The sequence below is a fragment of the Gymnodraco acuticeps genome, unplaced genomic scaffold (genome assembly GCF_902827175.1).
Source record: "Gymnodraco acuticeps unplaced genomic scaffold, fGymAcu1.1, whole genome shotgun sequence".
In the NCBI taxonomy this organism is placed as follows: domain Eukaryota; kingdom Metazoa; phylum Chordata; class Actinopteri; order Perciformes; family Bathydraconidae; genus Gymnodraco; species Gymnodraco acuticeps.
Genome location: NW_022992289.1, coordinates 548,376 through 569,866, shown reverse-complemented (window position 1 = coordinate 569,866; position 21,491 = coordinate 548,376). Strand labels below are relative to the sequence as shown.

Below are 21,491 nucleotides of genomic sequence, written 5' to 3'. Positions count from 1 at the left end.
ATTTGACCTATAGTAAAAGTAGAAATACTACATAAATAAAATACTCTGTTACAAGTAAAGTCATACGTTTAAAGTTTCTCAAGTAAACGCTTAAGCACCTAAAAGTAAAAAAAAAGTTGTCATTGTGTCTGATAGTATCAGTTAATTTGCAGATACAGATGAATCACTAATTATAATCCAGCGATTTGATTAGTTTAATCTGAAATGTGCATTAACATTCCTTTAAGATTATGAATGCATTCCTTTTTCGAATGAAAATAATGTATTTTACCAAGTTTTCACCCAAAAGGAAAATTGCTTTGGTATATAATGTAACATTCATAAAATATAAATAAAATAAAAGCAAATGTTGAAAAAAATTATGTTAAAGAAAAATAAAATAATGGTAAACATTTTTTTATTTCTACAAGATAAACATATAAAGAAAAGCATATAATGGTTTAGGCCCAAAATACATTTCTGACCTCCTGCTAAATTATGAACCATCCAGATCTCTCAGGTCTTCAGGGACTGGTCAGCTTTCTGTCCCCAGAGTCAGAACTAAACATGGAGAAGCAGCGTTCAGTTATTATGCTCCAAATATCTGGAACAAACTCCCAGAAACCTGCAGGTCCGCTGCAACTCTGACTACTTTTAAATCCAGGCTGAAGACTTTTCTTTTTGTCGCTGCTTTTAATTGAACTATTCATATCTTAGACTGCACTGTAACTTTTATCCATGTACTTTTTTCTTTTAATGTTTAATTGACTGCCATGTATTTTTTTCTTTTAATGTTTATTTTATTAGCTTTTCTTTTTAATGACTGATTTTAAATGCCATTTTCTTAATCTCTTTCATTTTTTGTAAAGCACTTTGAATTGCCTTGTGTTGAAAAGTGCTATATAAATAAATAAATAACTTGCCTTGCCTTGCCTTGCCTTGCCTTGCCTTGCCTTGCCTTGCCTTGCCTTGCCTTGCCTTGCCTTGCCTTGCCTTGCCTTGCCTTGCCTTGCCTTGCCTTGCCTTGCCTTGCCTTGCCTTGCCTTGCCTTGCCTTGCCTTGCCTTGCCTTGCCTTGCCTTGCCTTGCCTTGCCTTGCCTTGCCTTGCCTTGCCTTGCCTTGCCTTGCCTTGCCTTGCCTTGCCTTGCCTTGCCTTGCCTTGCCTTGCCTTGCCTTGCCTTGCCTTGCCTTGCCTTGCCTTGCCTTGCCTTGCCTTGCCTTGCCTTGCCTTGCCTTGCCTTGCCTTGCCTTGCCTTGCCTTGCCTTGCCTTGCCTTGCCTTGCCTTGCCTTGCCTTGCCTTGCCTTGCCTTGCCTTGCCTTGCCTTGCCTTGCCTTGCCTTGCCTTGCCTTGCCTTGCCTTGCCTTGCCTTGCCTTGCCTTGCCTTGCCTTGCCTTGCCTTGCCTTGCCTTGCCTTGCCTTGCCTTGCCTTGCCTTGCCTTGCCTTGCCTATAAGAAAAGTACTTATAAATGTAATTTGTCAGAATTAAAATCGGGAGAGCTGTGAAGTGCAGTCTGCAAATGTAGGATACAGGTACAATATCTGAAATATTTTTCCACCATAGAATTACCTGCAGCAGCACGTAATTAAATAAATACCAGAATAATTGTCTAATTTCGCTGTTCCTTCCTGTGATGGAGCACAGGTGCACTGGGCTGATCCCGGGTCGGTCCCACTGCGCCTGCGCCCCGCTGATAGGCAAACAGAGCAGCTATTGTTAGCTGCGGACTGAAGTCTCCAGCAGGTTGTGTCAGAGTTTATCCCACACTCACCACCTTCCTACCTGTTGAATATTCACTACACCTTTTTTTGTTTTACAAGAGCCTCTGTCGAAGAACAAAGCTAATCTGTGTGGGGCAGGTGAGGAGAGGGAAAAGTGGAAGGAAGGAAGACAGGAAATCTCGGAGGAAAGAAGGAAGTAAACACGACCGTTGGAGGACTCAACAGGTTCAAATGTTATAACAACGGACTTTTTATTAACTTCCGACGTCGAAAAACGTACTAAAACAACTAAAAAGATGCCGTTGGGACCATGGAGGAAGAAAAACAAGTCGACGAAGGAGCATTTGGTAGAAAACGAAGAGGTCGGCAGCGGACACGCAGGTGCTGGGAGCTTGGCTAATAAATCCTCGGTGAATGGAGCAGGTCTACCGCCTCCACCGGCCAACCTGAGGCCCAAACTGGTGTTCCACACGCAGCTCGCGCACGGGAGCCCCACCGGCAGGATCGAGGGCTTCGCCAACGTCAAGGAACTGTACGGGAAGATAGCAGAAGCCTTTAATATCAGCCCACCTGAGGTAAGAAGAGCTCACCTGGTGTTATAAAGAGTCATGGAAGTGATTTCGTGGTGCGTTCAAGTGCTTAATTTAAAGTATTCGCTACAAGGCTACTTTAAATTGATAATTGCCCACATATAATATCACTGGATTGGATTCATAAATTTAGTATGATCTTTAATCACTTCATCACTTGCAAGTGGAGCTACTTTTAGTCACTTTGCATAGCCTACTTCTAGGTATATTTTGTATACATCATATTTTATTAGTTTAAAACATATTGTATTGGCAATCTTAATACGTAAAGTAACTGAAGTTATTACATCATTTAAATTGAGTACAAAGGACATGCTTACCCTCTTAAATGTATATAATATAAAGTAACACAATTATGAAACAAAACAAATCTAAGAAAAAACAATTTTAAATTAAATTCCTCCACTACTTGTTTCTTGACATAAACTCAGCAGTTTTACTCCTACATTTCAAAGCCACATGTTTAATAAGTGTGGCAATACGTTTCCTTTCAGATTAAGGTAATTGATAATTTAATAAAACACAATCCATAGTTGTTAAATAGTGAACTCAAACTCTCCCAACTCACTACGCCACTGGTCCCTTGTCTGTTTCAGGTGACAGAGTTATTATAAGTTACATTAGAGATGTATATTACATTACATTGCATTTAGCTGACGCTTTTATCCAAAGCGACTTACAATAAGTGCATTCGACCAACACGATACAAACTTGAAGAAAACAGAATCATATAGTATATCAGGTTTCATAGAGCCAAAACATTTCAAGTGCTACTCAACTGGCTTTAGATAAGCCAGTCCTTTATTAGTTTATAAGTGCTTTGTTAGCAATATATATATTCCCTGAAACCTTTAAGGTTACTGTTTGAGATCAAAATATGAACTGTTAAACAAACACTAAGATTACAAAACAGTTAACTGAAATGATGCAACTTCATGTAGTTGTAATCAACTTGGATTCTTCTTTCCTACCCTTTTAATCACAACCCCCAGGTGTATCTTGTGACTGTTCGAGACCCATGAATTGTAAAACACCTGACCAAACCTAACTCCACCTCAACCAAGTACATTAGTGAAATACTCATTTTTGCATCAGGGACAGGAGCCATTTGTCAGCTAAATTACTACTTTTACTTTTGATCTTTAGGTGGATTTAGCTGTGAATACTTAAATACCTACAGTACATTTCTAACGGTGTAGTTTTACACTGTGGTATTCCTGCATTTACTTAAAGGTGTGGTAGGTAATTCACTTCAGAAACACTTTTTGTTATATTCCATAGAATGTTCTTAACATCTTGATAGCAATGACAATAAATCAATAAATACATAGAAAAATGTCGTCTGTGGAAGCTGTAAAAAGCACGACCACTCATCTGCTAAAATAACTGGATGGCCTACCTGCCTGTCAGCCTTCACAAACTTATCTCGTGCCCTCATTGGTCGTGTGTGTGTTCGTGTGTGTTGGAGGGGCTCTGTAAGGAAGTCTGAAGGAAGAGGCAGATTTTTTCCGGTTGTCTACTTTCAAATTCTAGCGCACTCGAGCTGGTTTCTCCATTGTACCTTTTAAGTAAAGAATCTTAAGTCCTCCTCTCACTACTGCAAGATGAATACCAGCAGTAAAGGTTTGGGTAAACAGTTTTATAAGTCGCTTTTCTTAGAGATTATCCACGTGGTGTCCATTTAAAGTCAACTTTTATTGTCCCACGTCAAAGCTATATGATGTTTGCAAAGGCACGCCTTGCCAGCATTGCACGGTGCACACCTTTAACTCTGCAATATTAAGATAGCTCTGTCTTATCATCATTATAAAGTCACTGGATACCTCTAGATACAGTTTCATTCAGCATCATGTTTTTCTGCAGGGCAAGCAGTATGAAAAGCATGTCAATGAGGAGGAGATACTGAAAACAAAAGCCGGCTGTTTCCTCCTCTCAGCCCAGACTGCTTAAGCTCATCTTTTCAAAGGAAAGTGTGGGTGGCATGTTTGGCTTTTGTCAGCCTGAAATACAACTAGATAGTCCGGCGTGGCAGCCTGTTATCAGTCTGCTGTGCTGTAAAATCAGCAGACAGGAACTTCCTTCCCCCCCCCAAAGAGATACAGTCGCTTCATCCAACAAGTGTGACAGTTGGAAAGGAATTTCTCAGGTGTCATGGTACACCGTGAATCACACAATACACGACATCACAAAAGATTTACATGTGATAAGAGGAGCGTTCCCTGAAACTCGCCATTTGATCGTGGGAAATGTTCTTGAGGGGCTTTAACTGCAGTTATTCACTCGGCTATGTTCTATGGGTATATGTTCTATCATGTCTATCAATAACACTCATTAGGACTGTTCTGTCTAGACTTGTTTAGTACAGAAACTGCCTTACTGCCATTTCTTTTCCTAACAACAAGCACAGAAGAGGAGCTAATGGGATTTTGGATTTCAGCACATTTCTAGCAGCTTGTTTGAAACTACTGGTACTCAAACTTTTATGTCTCTGAACACTGCCCTGCCTAAGTGTCATTGAGCAAATCATTGATCGTGTGCCAGCTTTAACACTACGGTTTTGTATAGGGATAGGAATTGAGAACCGGTTTGAAATATTCCAGTTAAGTGAAAAATTATGCCTCAGAGGTTTTTCATTTTTATTGACGCAGGCATGGTTTTCAGATAAGTGCATGTTGCGAAAACTCATACCGAATGATGTGAAACTCTGCTTCGACGCTGCTGGAAACGTTCAAAAAGTCATGGCCAAGCAGACTTCATTTCACGAAGAAAAATGACAACAGTCCTACTTGTAATATCTGTCAAAGGGTCATCCCAAGTAAAGGTGGATCACTACTACACCACTAATACATGGAAAGATCTTTTGACATAAAACAGGCTTGAATTCCTGGAATTCCATGTATTTAACTCTCTCTCTACTCAGTACGCACGATTGACACTGCTTTCCAACTGAGCAGCAGGATGTCTACCAGGGTTAAACATCCAATGTTATAACTACACTAGCGCCACATAGGCAGGATAAACAAATTGTTATTAAATAATACAATTCAGGGCTCGACATTATAAATGGCCCGCTGGCCCGGAAGCACTATTTAGACACCCCGGGCCAGCATAACGTACTTTCCACTTGCCCGCTCGGGCCACTAAAAATATTGTTTAAAAAAAATTGTTTCCTGTGGTATTGGTATTTTGACTAGCAATTTAGTTAAATTGTTTCGTTTATTAACGCTACAACATAGCGTTTCGTGAGTCGCTTGTTGTTGTTGGGTGAAAAGCAAACAGCTGTTTGCTGCGGAGTGCAGCGCGAGCAGGCTCCCGCGAGCGGGAGCGCGCTCCTTCACTACAGACTATCGCGCCACCTAACCATTCGCCAAAAATGTTTTTAATACCAGCGGTAACCGGCCAAGCGCCGGGCAAAAAACAATCTTCAAATAAAAGAAAGTCACCGGATGAGTTAAAGGAGAGTGACAGGGAGTATGAGAAGAAGAGGGAGAGAAAGTTTCAGCCAGCTTGATCGATGGAGTTGGCTTCTATAGAGTGGTGCAGTGACGCATCCTAAAACCCTTTTTATAATCTATCGATTAGATTTATGATTCGAACATTATAAAAGTAGGGTAGACATGTGAAGATTATCCAGCTGAACAAAACGTGCATTTATCAAACAGGTTTGTTTTCCACAGACCTTATTTCCAGCTATTTTTCAAAACCCTGTGGAGAAATCCCGTTGCTTTTTGTCGAGGGAACCAGCAGCTTACTTCCTGGTTTTAGGACGCGTCACTGCACCTCTCAATATGATGCAAATATAAACAAGGTCTTCTGTACGGCTCTGTACATCAATGCCGACCTATGCTGACAGTAAGTGAAGAGTAGAACATATAAAGGTATTGGCTTTAGGGAAATGTCCCAGCAGTTTAGGATAATGAAGGATCTAATCTGATAGCCATTACATGTCTAACTCCTAATGACAGGAAGGCAGAAAGTGCATTATACAAATAATAATACTCATAATAATAGCAGACATTTTTTAACAATGACCACAATATCATTATTTTAATAAACCAAATGTGAACAATTGAGGAAAATGAGGAAGAACTGATTGTTCAAATGTTGTAGTACAAGTAGTAATGTAGTTAGTGCATAAATTACTATTGCAACAAATGTGTTAATTTTCTTCATTATTAGTCGATTTTTTTTTTTTGGACGAATGCTCCGGGCCAGTGGTTACAATGGTGGGGCCAGTGACAATACAATTCCACCGGCCCGGAGGGCCAGTGGCTTTTTACCCTTAATGTCTACCCCTGCAATTACTGGGTTGAAGCTTAAAACCGGTGAAGGCTTATTTTTCCCACAAGGACATTCTTAAGGATTAAATAAGGAAATATACAAATAATTGTATCGATTAGCAGAATCGATAATGTCATTGATATTAATAAAATCATATCAACTGGATCCCTTGTCCCACCCCTCTGTAAAGTTAGTGAAACTCGATATAACCGGACCAGTAAAGATTCCCAATGTTGTTCATTTTTGTCGTTGCCACATGAACAGTTTCCTGCTGAAATCATGCTTTGAATCTTGCCAAGCAGGTAACAAAAGAAAAAGAACAACCCACATTTTCAACAAAGCTTAATTCTTGGTGTAGAAAGTTTGTGTGCCACTTAATGGTCTATTCTGAAAAGTGGAATAGATAGTAACACGGAGACAAAGACAGACGCAGAAGGATGGAGTGTGAGTTGTTGTACTCCACAGCTTTTACCACAGGAAGTCCCTCACGTCCTGCTCGGTGGGCATCGCCTCAAATCTGACCAGATAACTCGTCCCAGAGGACTCTGCCCAGACCTCCTCCCTCTATAAACACCACAAACCTCCCCCTGCTGCGCGTGTTGACTGGAGGTGGACCTCTCTATCCCAGAATAAAAATAGATAAAACAAACTACAATCTACTTTTCGATGGATACCTGCAAGTAAGGCTTTGTTCTGGTTCCAACGGTGTGCTACGATACCAAAATGACACTTTTTTCTCAATCTATAAAAAGGTGTTACTGATATTTTGTCCATTCCAAATTACCATTAAGTTAAAAAAGCATCTTTCTGTAACAGTTGGAACAAAACCTGAACATTATACTTGTAGGATTTATTGCAGGGAAAACTGACGGCATCCGATTTTCAGGAATTAAGATTCAAGTTGGATCTCAGTTTTCTGCTGTAGGATTTGATTATTTTCTCTATCTTCTTATCTACTTTCTTTATGATATGATGATACTCAATGGTGTTTGTCACATTATAGTCAGTATTATGGGGGAGGAGCAAGTGGAGGGTCCAGTGCATCATGACATCTTTTTTATCACATAACTGTCAAACACAGCCTACTCTCAAAATGTGCTGAAAGAAAATAATTCCCACTGAGATCACACTTAAGCCATCTGCTTTAGCTCTTTAATCAACATGAATATGTATTTGATGTACTATTAATACACATGTACATATACAAAATATCACAAGTAGCTGTAAATAAAAGATTAAATCTGAGCCATAGACCTCCATATCAAGAAAATTATTCTTTTACACATCCCAGAGAAAGGATATAGTTAAAGATGGTTTTAAAAGTAATTTGTTGTGTCATTTTAAATAAGAAATCAGACACTATTTAGTCATTTTTTTGGCATGTTATCAATGTAAAATTAGATCTAAGTTAAAGGGGACCTATCATGCAAAATGCACTTTTTGATGTATTTTCTACATGTATCCCCGGTGTGTCAGGGAGCTCACGCAGCATCAGAAAATAAAACCCTCTCTCTTTTCCTCCGTACCCAAATCTCTAAAAACGGGGCTACAACGGAGCTGATCCAGATTTGCGTCCGATATGACGTAATATTGGAAATGTAGGCTGGCTTTACACCCACGGCCCTATCAGAAACGTTGCTTTCAGAAACAATGCCCGACTGTTTTGGACGTAATATGGTCGGTGCATGTTTACATTAGCATCGCTAACACTCGGAGCTAACCTGTACTGGAGAGCATGTGTGTGAAGAAGCAGGAAATAAAAAGGAACTCACCTTGTGGTATAACCGGCAAGAGAGAAAGCCTTTGAGCTCCAAACTGTTTCAGAGAGAATCCTTGATAATCCATGATATGGCGTTTCATCACGGCAGCATTTAGTTTAGACAGTAGCTGCCGGGTCCCACATGAGCTCAGCCCCCTCCTTTTTTATTTTGTATCAAAACAAAAGCTATAAACCCCAAATCAGCACTTTTGAAACAGGAAGTGAAATAGAGGGATATGAGGCATGGCTAGAATGGGTGGTCTGTTTGGTATTTTGAGCAAAACACTTTTTAAAAAAAATATATTTGTATATATCTGAGACCTATGCTATTGCCTAAAAATAGCATGATAGGTGACCTTTAAATCTGATGTTGGAGTTTATGCAAGCATAGTGACTTGTTTGTTAACATTTTAATTCTGCCTTTTCTGGTAACATTTTTCTGAGAAAAACAAAAAATATGAGTCAATTGTATACCTTCTTAAATTCAGATGATCAAAACAGTTTCCAACAGATTTCACTTTACTGTCCAACCTGGTTGCTGAATAAAACATGTGTGCAGTATACAACATGGCATGTGGGTTAAACGGTAGTCAATTCAGTTAAATAAATTGGCAGATGTTGCTTCGATAATAATAATCATGCATAAATTATACTGCTAAAATATCTGCTGTAAAGAAACTAATCATTAACAGTCATTTTGGAACTGCCTCATTCAATTTAGCGTGACACTAAAGTAAACTAGAGGACTTTAATTGTCGCACATGGAGCCATTAGAAACCATAGCTGTGTCTGTTTTTAAACCTCTCTAGGGCTCTGAGGTTATGAGTGCTTGGCTGGGCCTGATATGAATTATGTAATGAACAATAGCATTGTCTTCCAAAAATACTGCAATAAAGCATCGTGGTGTCTTTTTAATTAGACACAAGCGCTCATGTTAAACCAAGTCACTTTATTTAGGAAGCAGAATATATGACGTAAACTCGGCTTAGTCTCCATGTTATCTCATGTAAGACACCGTGTTTCAGTCTTTACACGAAGCATTGGATCTTTTGATGTGCTCAGGTCAAAGTCTGGTTGTTGTCCTCTTCAGCTGCAGAGTTTGAGGTGTGGCTCGGTGACGTTGCTTCTTGTCCACCTGTTGCGGTGAGAGCGTGCTCACCAGGAACACACACACACATTTGTCTACTCTTTGAATATCTGCGCTGCGGTCGTGTTAAAGAACAAGTGTATTTTGTCCTTTTTGTTTTGGCTGGTTTGCAAGTGGGAGTACTTCCATGTACGCAGCCAGTTCATTTGTTCATCAGGGTGGGGGGGGGGGAATAAATCTCATTTGAGGAAGTTTGAGTCTGCTGTTTGTATTAGCCGAGATCCAGCGCTCACTTGTAGTACTTTAATAGTAGTGTAATGTACTGATCCAGTCCAACTCAAACCAACATCACAACATTCATAGTCCATGTCGGTGTGTAAAACATTAGAGAGTCATTATATTGCAATCCAGTTCAAAACCCACTGCAAATGGACATTCTTCTTAATAAATACTTCCCTGACGGGGGTTACCAAAACTAAACAATATGAGTTTGTAAATTCAGAATGAATGGTGGATTTTGCTCGATTTATAGATGTTTTTAAGTAAAGTGGCCACCCAAATAGTACACAATTACTTGTCAAATAATGTTCAGTTAGTGTAATATAATTTGCTTATACCTTTGACAACATTCTTTAAACATGAAAAATGTAACTTATTTACTGATTTTGTGACTAGAATCAAAACTGGTTTAAAATCATTATAAGAAAAATATTTTAAAAAGACATGTTTCTTATCATCACAATATGGTTCCATAGAACGACCAATACTCTTTCAAGGAAATGATCTAAACATCTCCTATATATCTTAAACTGTACTTTCCCTTTAAATGAGTAACACATTCTGAAGATATCCTGCGACATGATTCAAGTGGACATGTTGTGGTTACATATAGTTGTGCTTCATTACACCTGTGTCGAGCAATTTAGCAACAATTCTCCATGTGTGACATATCCAACACTAATAAGGAGTGTGTGTTTGTGGTCAGACCCCAGGTGTGTGTGTGTGTGTTTGTGGTCAGACCCCAGGTGTGTGTGTGTTGTGGTCAGACCCCAGGTGTGTGTGTGTGTGTGTGCCTGTTTGTCCCTGATTGGACTGGATGTGGTTTTTATAGGGCTTTAAGTGGTTGTTTACCTGCAGCGCTGCAGAGGCAGCTGAGCCTGCAGGGCTTTTCTGAGGTGAGTTGAGCTTTCTATCGGCCTCTCTGAGGATTGATGCGTGTTTGGAGACACATTACACTCAGATAAAAAACAATGTGTGTTATGATTACCTGTCTGGCATGGTAGGGTGATGTATCCGAGATGGTTTGACCCCCGTTTGCTTCACTGACCTCTCTCCCTCCCATCATAGCTGTAAATGGTCTGCTATTACTGCATTGGTATCAACCCATTCATTCTGCAGTTCATTCTCAAAGGATTCTGTGTTTTCTTAGTGCATTCACAAATCAAGAAACCAACCTGTTAAACCAGGCTTACTTGAGTTATTGTCGCTTATTTTAAGAAAAATGTAGTTTGATAATGAATCCTGTTTGATAATCTTAGCAGGTCAGGTTGGTTCTCAGTCTTAGCTTCACCTCAGGCTGAACCAGAGGTACATAGTTTCAGTTGTTGATGACTTTAAACCAAACCCCAATAATTAAGCAGCTTTTTCCAAATGTGTCCCTTTTTATTTTATTTAATAAAATCAGAGGATCAGGGTCAGGACACCCATCATTCTGTCTATTGCAAACACGGGAAAAGGGCAGGACAGACAATCTGAAGTTACTTAGTTTTTGTGTTGTAGTTATGTCGCATCTTGCCTGTTATACATTCTGTTAAGGCCTTTTACATACAAAGAAAATGCACACCCTCTGCGCTAACAAGTGTAAACTGTTATTTTTAGCTTTTTTTATGGCATTTGTTTTGTTAGTTTTTGCTTTTAAATTTGACTCATGAGTTTATATATCTATTTAGTATGTTCTTCTTCTTGTTTTTGAACATCCCAGTTTTGTATTTCCATGTTTGTTTCACTCTGAATTGATGGATCAGTGCTTGAAAACCAAAATCAGGTTAGCTCTAATTTGACTTTATGAAACAGATGTATCTTCCCTAAGTTGTCAGGCTCACTCACACAGACTCTGACTCTGTTTTCGAGTCACCTTTTTATGAAACAAACCCTCAGTTTTCATTCTGAAGAATTGCACATTTGGTAAATGATTAGTGGCTTAAACGCTGACGGATGTGATGTCCTGTTGGAAACTCAGCCACACCACAATACACAGCTTGCATCAGCATTCCCTGTTAACTGCTAAAAACACCTGACACAGGAATAACTCCATGAGAAACAGGACATGTTTCCTTTCAGCCTGAAACTCTCCTTTGAATCATTCGTACCCTCTTTCTGCCATTCAAAGATCTGTTGGAGAGGCTGTAAGTGGACAGAGGAACAGGTTTCCGCAGTCAACACAGTTTAAGTGCAGGACATCATTTAGAGGTAGATCCAATTAAAGGCTGTATTTACTTACCTTTCTTCAAACACAGGCTGGAGGGCTAGCTGGACACAATGCATGGAGCTGGAGATTTGTAAAGATTCAATACATGTATTCTCTTACTTGTATATCGTTGAATATCTGCCTGACAAATGTCTCATTTTGTCTCAATTGCAATTTATTACAAGAGCTTGGGGACTCTCTAAAGGTCATTAGTTTTATTACAGTTACCAATTGAGTAGCTTTGCTGCAGTGTGTCATGCTATAGCTAAAAGGAAATCACTTGATGTCATTTTCTGCTGCTGTCTCAATCAAAACTAAATGATTACCACATGTGTTGACTTTGTGACTTGGCTCGGGACCATGGGAGTTTTCCACCATCTTTGCTGTCCATGCAGTCGGTTTCTTTCGTGTTTAAAGTTAAGTAGCTTTTTACCAGTGAGACAATTTCTCTGCAGAGGCCCTCCTACAAAACAAAAGGACCAGGTTATCAAAACTGGTAAAACACGTATTTCTCTAACTCTGTTCCCTTAGTGTTTTTTAATGTTTGAGTGAGTCTGAGACAAAAGCATTATCACAGCTCCCATCACTGTACCATCCTCAACAAGCATAACATCCTGAGTTGGGAAGAGTTAATAAAGTATAGGAACATCGTTCTGGTTTACAAAATCCTGCACAATACAGCCCCTCCACCTCTTAACTCATTGGTTACTCAACGTAACCACTAGAAGCTCCACACGTGGCGACGGTCCCATTCAGGAAGAGTACTTTTGGTCAGTCATCCTCGGTCAGAGCAATACAAAACTGGAACTCACTACCCACTCAAATCAAAGACATACATACACATACCACCTTCACAGCTCGGTGGTTCACCGAGAACTACACCTGCACATACTAGTCTGTGTTGAGTATGGCGCGTGTGTGTTACATGTTGTGATCATCCCTTATGTGATTGTGATGTGCTATATCTGTGACATACTGTATGTAGTAACGCGTGTTGTTTATTATTCTCTCTTATCCTTTCGCCTGTATCTACTCCTACATCCTTTTTATTTTATTTGATATTTCTTTATAACTAATGCTGTTGATATATTGTAATTTGAAGGGTGTCTCTTACCATCTGGCCGGGGACAACAGCTGGAAATTAGCCATGTCGGCTAAAGCTGCTCCATTTACTGTTTTTGCGACAGTTCATCGATGGGGACTGTCCACGACACTATAAATAAATAAACTAAACTAATAATCTTAGATTCTAGATTTTCTATATGTGAGCATTTCAACAAATTTTGTTTGCATCTAACAATAGTTTTCATTATCAATCTATCTGCCGATGGTTTTCTAGGATTAATCGCTTGGTCTTTAAGATATCAGAAAATAGTCTTGTTTTAAATAAGAAACTTCTCTCTCTCTTTTCGAGGCTTAAAACAGCCATTTTGCGTGAATAATTAACTTATGACTCATCATTGCAGCTGTAATGCCACATTTTAGTATCGTCTCAAAACTCATATTAAGATTTGCTCTGATTATTCTCCCCTCGATTGTGTATCTTCCTCTTTTGATTCATGAGTGTCTCTATATTGTGTGGTTCTGAACAGATGGCCCTGCCTCTCCTTTCACTCGCCCTCTGCGTGTGGTTATCAGGGTTGTGGTCAGGGTGGTGCAGGCAGTGGGAGGTGTAGTATCTGTTGTAGTGATTCAGGTTTGTAAGAGGAGGACAGTGGCTCTGCAGTGTGTGTGACGCTGCATCCCAGATACACCCGTCAGTGTGAACACGCTGAGAGCAGGCGCAGCCTTGGTAACCGGGTGTAGGCGTCTCTGCTGCCGCCTCCCACTCACTCATGGGTAATGCCCTGCCTGGAAGGGGGTACTGTTATGGAAAAGAGCCATCAATTCAGCTACACCCCTCCCTCCCTCGCCTCCTCTCCTCCTCTAGTGGCCTCCCTTTATTATAATCTCATTCTTTTATAGTCTGGTTTCCCAAGGCAACGCATGAGGCCATGTTGGTAAATGTGTATGTGTGTATGTGAACAAGAAAAGCCCAAACAAGGCCGGCCTCTCTGCCAGAGCCTGATTGGTGCTCAAAGGTCATCCTCCTGATGGAGCAGCACGAATCAATCCCTTTCCAAAGTGGTACAACCAGGAAGTCAGACACTAAATCCTGTCGGGGTATTCTCCCAAGCCAGAGTATGAAGCTCATATCACAACAGAGGCTGCATATGGAAATAACTCATAAGGTTGACTTAGGTAAATAGAGATTAAAGTAGATCACTTTACCTTTTATATACTTATACTTACAGTTTCAGTGTAATCATTTGCAACTATGTTTGAATTACATACGTTTTCTTTTGTATTATATTCCCTTGTTTTAACTTGAATTATTTATATTTAGATTCAAAATCTATTACTTTTCTTATGGTAATTTATTAAATGATTAGTTTAAAAACACTTATTAATAATTCTATATAGAGTGCCACAGTGACGCGTCCTAAAACCCGGGATTAAGCTGCTTCCGGGTCCTTCGACAAAAAAGCAATGCAATTTCTCCATAGGGTGTTGGAAAATAGCTGGAAATAAGGTCTGTGGTTGAAACACATTTAAGAGACGGATCACGTTTTATTCAGCCGGATAATCTCCACATGTCTATCCTACTTTTACAATTTTCGAAGCATAAATCTAGTCGCCAGAATCAAAATGCTAACTTTATGCTATAAAGGAACTACAGCAGGGTCGCTGCTTCAACGTCACGCCAACTTAAGATCCATATTCAAAAATACAGATTCAAAATTTTACAAGTTGAAGCTTTTGTTTGAACAGTTTGCAGGAGGCAGGTACTTGCTTTCAAGCAGAACACGGGGGAAAACAAACTTAGCGGAGTTTTTACGTGTTCGGTGTAATTACGGCCTGGACAACTTCTGTAGTCCTATTCAGCCACTTGTTAAAAACCATCGTTTTTCAGACACGTAAACTCTTCAGAAATCACCAGCGGGGTCACTGCTGATGTATTTAATATCGTAAACAAAACGTGATCTGTCCCTTCAATGTGTGTCAACCATGGGGTGTCAACCACAGACCTTATTTCCAGCTATTTTCCAAAATCCTATGGAGAAATCACATTTGCTTTTTGTCGAAGGAACCGGAAGTGGTAAAATGCTAACTCACTTCCGGGTTTTAGGACGCATCACTTACCTTACCCAGAGCCGTATAATAGAAGAGTTACGACAACGGAAGTCCAAAAAACGGTTATCGTCACGTGGTTCATGTAGAAGAGGATCGTTCCCCGGAAGTTCATGGCGGGCAATGTGAATGCATTGATAACAGGAGATTAGAACTACGATTTTGGTAATTATTAGTGAATAAAGGTTTTGATTTGCAATATTTATACAACAAATCGATATGTGTATGTATTTACATCAATATGTTTTAAAAAATAAAATAGAATTTGCTAATATTAAGTGATAATATTAGGATTAGTGTGAACAACTAGTTTACATGTTAGGCTAACAGTGCCTTGGTTAAAGAGCCTGTTGCTGTTTATTTATAGCTTTGAATTCTTTAAAACCAATATTATCTTAAACCTGTATGGTAGTCAGGAGCATCACTTTCTAATGTTTATTGATATATTTAGAGAGAGGGGATCTAAAGTAATGCTTTAAAATTCAGATTAGATTAACGTCTACCATTTTCTTAAATTCATGGTAGTTTCAGTAACCATGGTAATTGAGGACACAAGTTATCTAAATGACTAATGTCATCTTTATGGCTTTCAGAAAAGACAGGAGACCGACAGGTGACTATCAAAGGACTAGCAGCAGCAGCATGATGATGATGATGTTAAATGTGTTGTTTTAGGAACATCCATTGCAAATACATGGAATTCAATAAACATTGAATAGCATATCATGCAGTTTGTCTGTGCCTTTTCCTCCGTGTTGTCCTGGTGTGCTGTGCTGCCTCCTAGTCGCCACCATGGTTTGCTGTGCTGCCTGGGGATGCTCCAATCGCTCAGAGAAAGGAGTACGAATGTACAGCTTCCCCACTGACACAGAGCGGAGGAAGCAGGAGCAATTTCACGACCAACAGCAAACAAATATGTGATTTATATACAAACACTGCATTTGCACTTTTTCACAAAACGAAAACCCCACCATTGGGAAAGCTTAATGTTTTGTTTAATACAAAAAACAGGGAAAGGCTTGAAAAACACTGAGAGTTGAGACTCAGGGTGCAGGGTGAGGGTCTCAGTGCAGGTATTCAGGCTCCATTGAATCCCCCTCTGGTTCTTGTGCTGAAAGAGGGATAAACAGACAGGAGAAAGGGTTATACACCTATACAGCACACCTATTGGATGGGAAATTGCCTTGGGGAGATAAGGTGTGGTCTTTGTTCCCAACTGAAGTTATGGAACTTTATTATTTGTGAGTTTAACAAAGTATGACAAATGGCATCAGTAACATATGTGATATGAATTTCTATAAAGTTGTCTCACATTCTTGGTCATATTGTATATACAGTATGTAATGAGTATAACATGTCCAGTAAGTATAAAGTGTTTCCTAATACTGTGTATTCAACCACTATGGAATATGTATGTGGGCAGACAAAACTGAGTTGTTCTGTGTGTGAAGTAACCTCAAGTCACTCCGCAGGCACATTTGATGCAGACCAGTTTGTCAAGACAAAAAAGGGCAAGACTAGGCTGAGAGCAGAGGCTATACCCCACCATCTTCGTGCATCGCCCTGTGGTCAAAAAGAGAAGGGCCCCTGCACCACGATTCACCCCGGGACCTGTATCTACAAAGCCATAGCTCATGATCACAGCGATAGTGTGAAGGTGACACAGGTATAATAAGTATGAACTCTAGTAACAAAAGTAATTTCTTATTTTTTAAGTGGTGTTGTAATATTTTTAATGAACATTTACAGTGCCATGTCTTCTACTTACATTAGGTCTCAAAGATTGAGGGAAGAAGGGAATGGATCACTGCCCCTCCACCTGCCAGAGGAGGGCAAACAACAAAAACAATGCAAGGTGTCCCGTCATGTACCTGGAAGTTTTGGGTTGCAAAATGGAGTAAGAGAGGGACTTGAATAACCTTGGTGGCTCTCTACTCCTGTTGTTACAGTTGTCTTGGTTACAGCTCTCACGTTTTTTTGTTGCCATTTCCACATCTTTAGAAAATATGAAATAAAAAATTGAAGTGAAATCAACCTCTTCTCTGGAGAACAAACTGATTTCTCTGCCTTGTGAGTTTGCAGTCTTGCAGTCTTGCTCCTCCACCTGTAACATCACTGCCCCTCCACCTGCCATACAGTAGGTTACTAACAAGATTACTTATATAATACAGTGATAGAATACATGTTTAGTATGCTTACTTATATAAAACAGTAGTATTAAACTTACCTTGTGTTTTCACACTCACTTAAGTTCCTCTCCCTTTGCCATCAATCCAAAATCAGCTGAGCTGCAACATTATACAGGCAGGTAATAATCAACATAATCACAAGGACACAATATGGCTCTGCTAAAAACACTCACTCTTACACGCACCAAAGTTATATTTATCTAATATTTAACTCCCTCCACCCCCGCATACAATCCCGTTTAGAAGCCCCTCTTCTCTAATTCAACAACGTTGGACCAAATGACATTAAGAGAACGGAATTTACAATTAAAAGGTTGTTCAACGTCTGTTGCTAACTTGCTTCGGTATCCTAGCTTGATCTGTTATCTGTAAACGTTCCCTAAATCTACTGATTTAGGGATAATCCACTGACATCCTTTAATACACATGTTAATTTGAATCAGATGTACTGATAATATCCGCAATATAAATCTTTAAACTTCTTCTTACCTTTAAAAGTCCGTCACGAACGGTTATTATGCTGCAACTCTACCGCTCTGCTAGCCTTGGCGCTAACTTCCGGGGAACGAATGAGAGGCTCCACGATCCGCCATTGCTGTAAAAAAGTGGTCCATTGGAGTGAACGGAGATGTCATAACTCTTCTATTATACGGCTCTGATTTACCTCATTCACACCAACGCAAATCCGGTTCAAGCTCCGTGCTAGAGGTTTTCAGGTTCAGAACCGGTTCTTCGGTTTAGCTCCGGCTCTTTTCACACTGCCAGAGTCCGACTGGTGCTATTGCGTCATTGTGTGCCTGCTTCATAAAGCCAAACCGCGCGGAAACCCCTCACAGCTTGTTGTTCAGGAGTTGATCCCGCCCCTGCCCCGCCTCGACGTAAGCGTGACGTATGTGGTGCTTTTGCTCTGGCCGGACCATTTTTTGGTGCTCGAAATGAACCGGATTCCGGAGCTAAGAGGCTGCTCCGCTGCGGTGTGAACAGGAAAACCTGGTGCTTTTCAAGCTCCAGCTCCGAACCGGCCCTGAAACACCGTTGGTGTGAATGAGGTAACTGTGGCACTAACATTTTTTTCCTTTTTATACTTTTCTTTCACACTTTCTTTGTTAGATGTTCGGTCTGCAAACATACACAATAAAATTATAAAAACATGATAAAGATAATAAAAATATGTATTTAAAAAAAAAAAAGAAGTGTCTCCGCAGATAGTAGTATTATTATGTAATATGCTCTGTTGGAAGGAGCCTGTGACACTTACTGCTAAAAACTGCTTTGTTGTGCATAAGATAAATAAAGAAGCTGAAACAGATCTTATTAATAGCTTCTGTCTAGGAGAGCGTAATAAATGATTCACTCCCATCGGTCTCCTCCTCCGGGGTTTAAAGTGCTGTTAAATCAGACCGCTTGTGTATCGTGTTTCCGCGGATCACATCTCCTGCCAAGACGTGGCAGACCGTTAGGTGTGAAGCCACATTTCCACATTTCTGGCCGAGGAAGGAAAGGTCACTTTTCCTCTTTTGCTTCATCACAGGCTCAGGACTTAAAACTCAGACACTGTGAGGACACTGTGAGGACACTGTGAGGGGACAGAGGGCATAACTTGGCTGCTGCAGTGAAGAGCTCCTGATGATTCCTGTATTTAGCACACTGCTGCGTCATCTGCACTCAAACACTTTTATTTTTGAATCTGCGTCACTCTTTAGGCTGCGACTAACATGAGGGTCATCTGTTGATTGTGTGTTAAAGATGAAGACATGTTGTCATTTACAGTAGGGCCTCTTTGTTGTTGTTGTTGTTGTAAATGTTAAGTGATTATAGTCTTTTTTTTAAATGCATTCAATCACCTTTTATTGAATCATCATAATAACTTTCCACACTACTTTTTAAGCTCAGCGACCTCATTCTTCTTACTATACTTTAAAACACCAAACGTTCATTCCTCTTTTAAAACTACACAGCTATTGCAATTTAGATTCTAAACCGACTTGGCAATAAACCTGATTCAGATTTAATAATGCTTCTTTTTGAAGTCAGTCTCTTTGCAGGGGGTCCGCGGGGTCTTAAAAAGTATTAAAAGTTGATACATCAATTTAATGAAAATGAAGGCTATTAAAAGTATTAAACGGCATTTTCCAAGGTATTACATTTTGTAGCTTGTTTTCAATAAGTCTATAAATGGTCCAAAGAGGTTGTATTCTACAGTCTGCCTGAATGTAATCATTGCGTAGGTGTGCAGTGTGATTCTGTGTAGTTTATTTACGGCATCCCGTTGGACTTGACGTCATCTGAACGGGACATCGCACGCTCACTGCTTGATAGCGCGAAGGTCCGTTTACGCCGGTTGTTAAACAGCATCGTTTTGGGGAAATGCAAGTCTGCGTCCAAATGGTTGGAAGATAAGGAGGAAGGATAATCAATACTGTATATAGTCAATGTGAGGTAAAGTGTGTCGCCAAGGTAACCGGTTAAAACTCCAAGTGGCGATGAGGTCTTAAAATGTATGGAAAGGGTCTTAAAAAAGGTCTTACATCTGACTTCAGGATTCCTGCATACCCTGATTTGTTATGTGTTAAATCTGCCTGCTTCCTGTCTGTGTGTTTCCAGATCATGTTCTGCACCCTCAACACTCACAAGATCGACATGGACAAGCTTCTGGGGGGCCAGATCGGCCTCGAGGACTTCATCTTCGCCCACATTAGAGGGATCAAGAAGGAGGTGGAGGTCCATAAATCTGAAGATGCTCTGGGCCTCACCATCACCGACAACGGAGCGGGATACGCTTTCATAAAGGTACGAAGAGACAGAGCTTCTTGTTTTTCACATTTAACCTTTTGAAACACACTGGTGTCGAGTTCCTCCTGATGCATATCCCAAAGATGCACCACAGGAATGCACTTTTTGTTTCATTTGGTTTCTGTTGATAGTATCTGTTGTTCAACCTTGTGTTGCAGAATGGTAATATAGTACTCCTTGTATCCTCGAAGGAGAAACAGTAAATACACGGGTTGGCATAAAATGACGTCCCATCGTGTCACGTGACTTGAATTTTGAATAGAGCCGTCCCTTATAGATACTATCTCTTTACCTATTAGTGATGGGATTTCGCAGTTCACGCGCGTGCTCCACTAGCACCCCCCGCCAAGGCTCGCCGGCAGTACACTTTCCGTCACAGGAACACGCTTTGCTGGCGGCGAAAAGAATCCCACCAGAATCCTTTGCTGCTGTAAAGTCATGTTTACCAATATGCGATTCGCTGTCTTTAAATATATTTAGTTCATTCCAATATCAGAAATGAAGCTCTACCAAGATACAAATGATTCAGTAAGCTCATTATAGTTTCAAACTAACAAACGTATTTAAATAATGTTTTTTCCATGTCGTGTAGAATGTCATAAAAGTCCCTTGTGTACATACAAAAATAAAGAAGTTCCCATCCTAATCTACCAGTCTACCATAATATGCTAAGAGGCAGCAAAAATAATAATATTAGTTAACATATTTTCTGTTCTTTGTGTCTAAGTTGTACAAAAATACCCAATGTTTGTGTTTGGAAACCGACAGTACTTGAGAATGAATGATTGAAGATACTGAAATGACTTTATTGTGTAAACCACAGCTTGTACAGATCAGTATAGCAGTTGCTAAATGGACTTGTTTGTGTATTTAAGGTCACTTTACACACTTGCTCTCATAGTGGAAGTCCTAATTCAGCTCAGTGTTTCTGCTCTGTAGATGCGAACCGGTCTAATGAGCTTATTTAGTCTCAGACCTCTTACTCACAATAACAGTGCTCACATGTGCCATCATGTGATGCCCAACAGCACTGCAGCTGACAGAGTTTGTCACAGTAAAGCCTTAGTTGGTGTTTTAATGCTGTTGTAGCGACTTTAAAGTAGGGCAGGCACTAATAATCATCTATATTGATAATACATTATTCTGTAGATAATTGTCTAGATGAATCAGTAAAATGTTGGAAAAGGCAGTGAATTTTGAGTGTAATATGACATCAAATATTGACATTTCCAGTGCATGGCTGAATACATCATGTCTTTATGAGGACTTATTCACACGGTTAATCTCATATCTAATAAAATAGTAGGCTATTATAATTGTGTCGATCGACGAATGAATTATTTCATATTTGTTTCAGCTCTGCTTAAAATTCAGTGACAAACTTTTTCAGATATATTCAAATGTAACATATTGATGTGTGAAATAGAACTACTATTATTTATATGTTCCCACA

General features: G+C 39.8%; 1 protein-coding gene across 1 annotated transcript; it reads left to right on the top strand.

Annotated features, from left to right (window-relative positions):
- Window positions 1–1,658: 1,658 nt before the first annotated feature.
- On the top strand, window positions 1,659–20,035 carry gipc2 (GIPC PDZ domain containing family, member 2; the record flags this gene model as incomplete). The annotated part of the gene is given in 2 exon segments (XM_034207838.1): window positions 1,659–2,276; window positions 19,850–20,035. Coding segments are annotated over 2 exon segments (465 nt in total), but the record flags the coding sequence as incomplete, so codon positions are not given.
- Window positions 20,036–21,491: the final 1,456 nt, after the last annotated feature.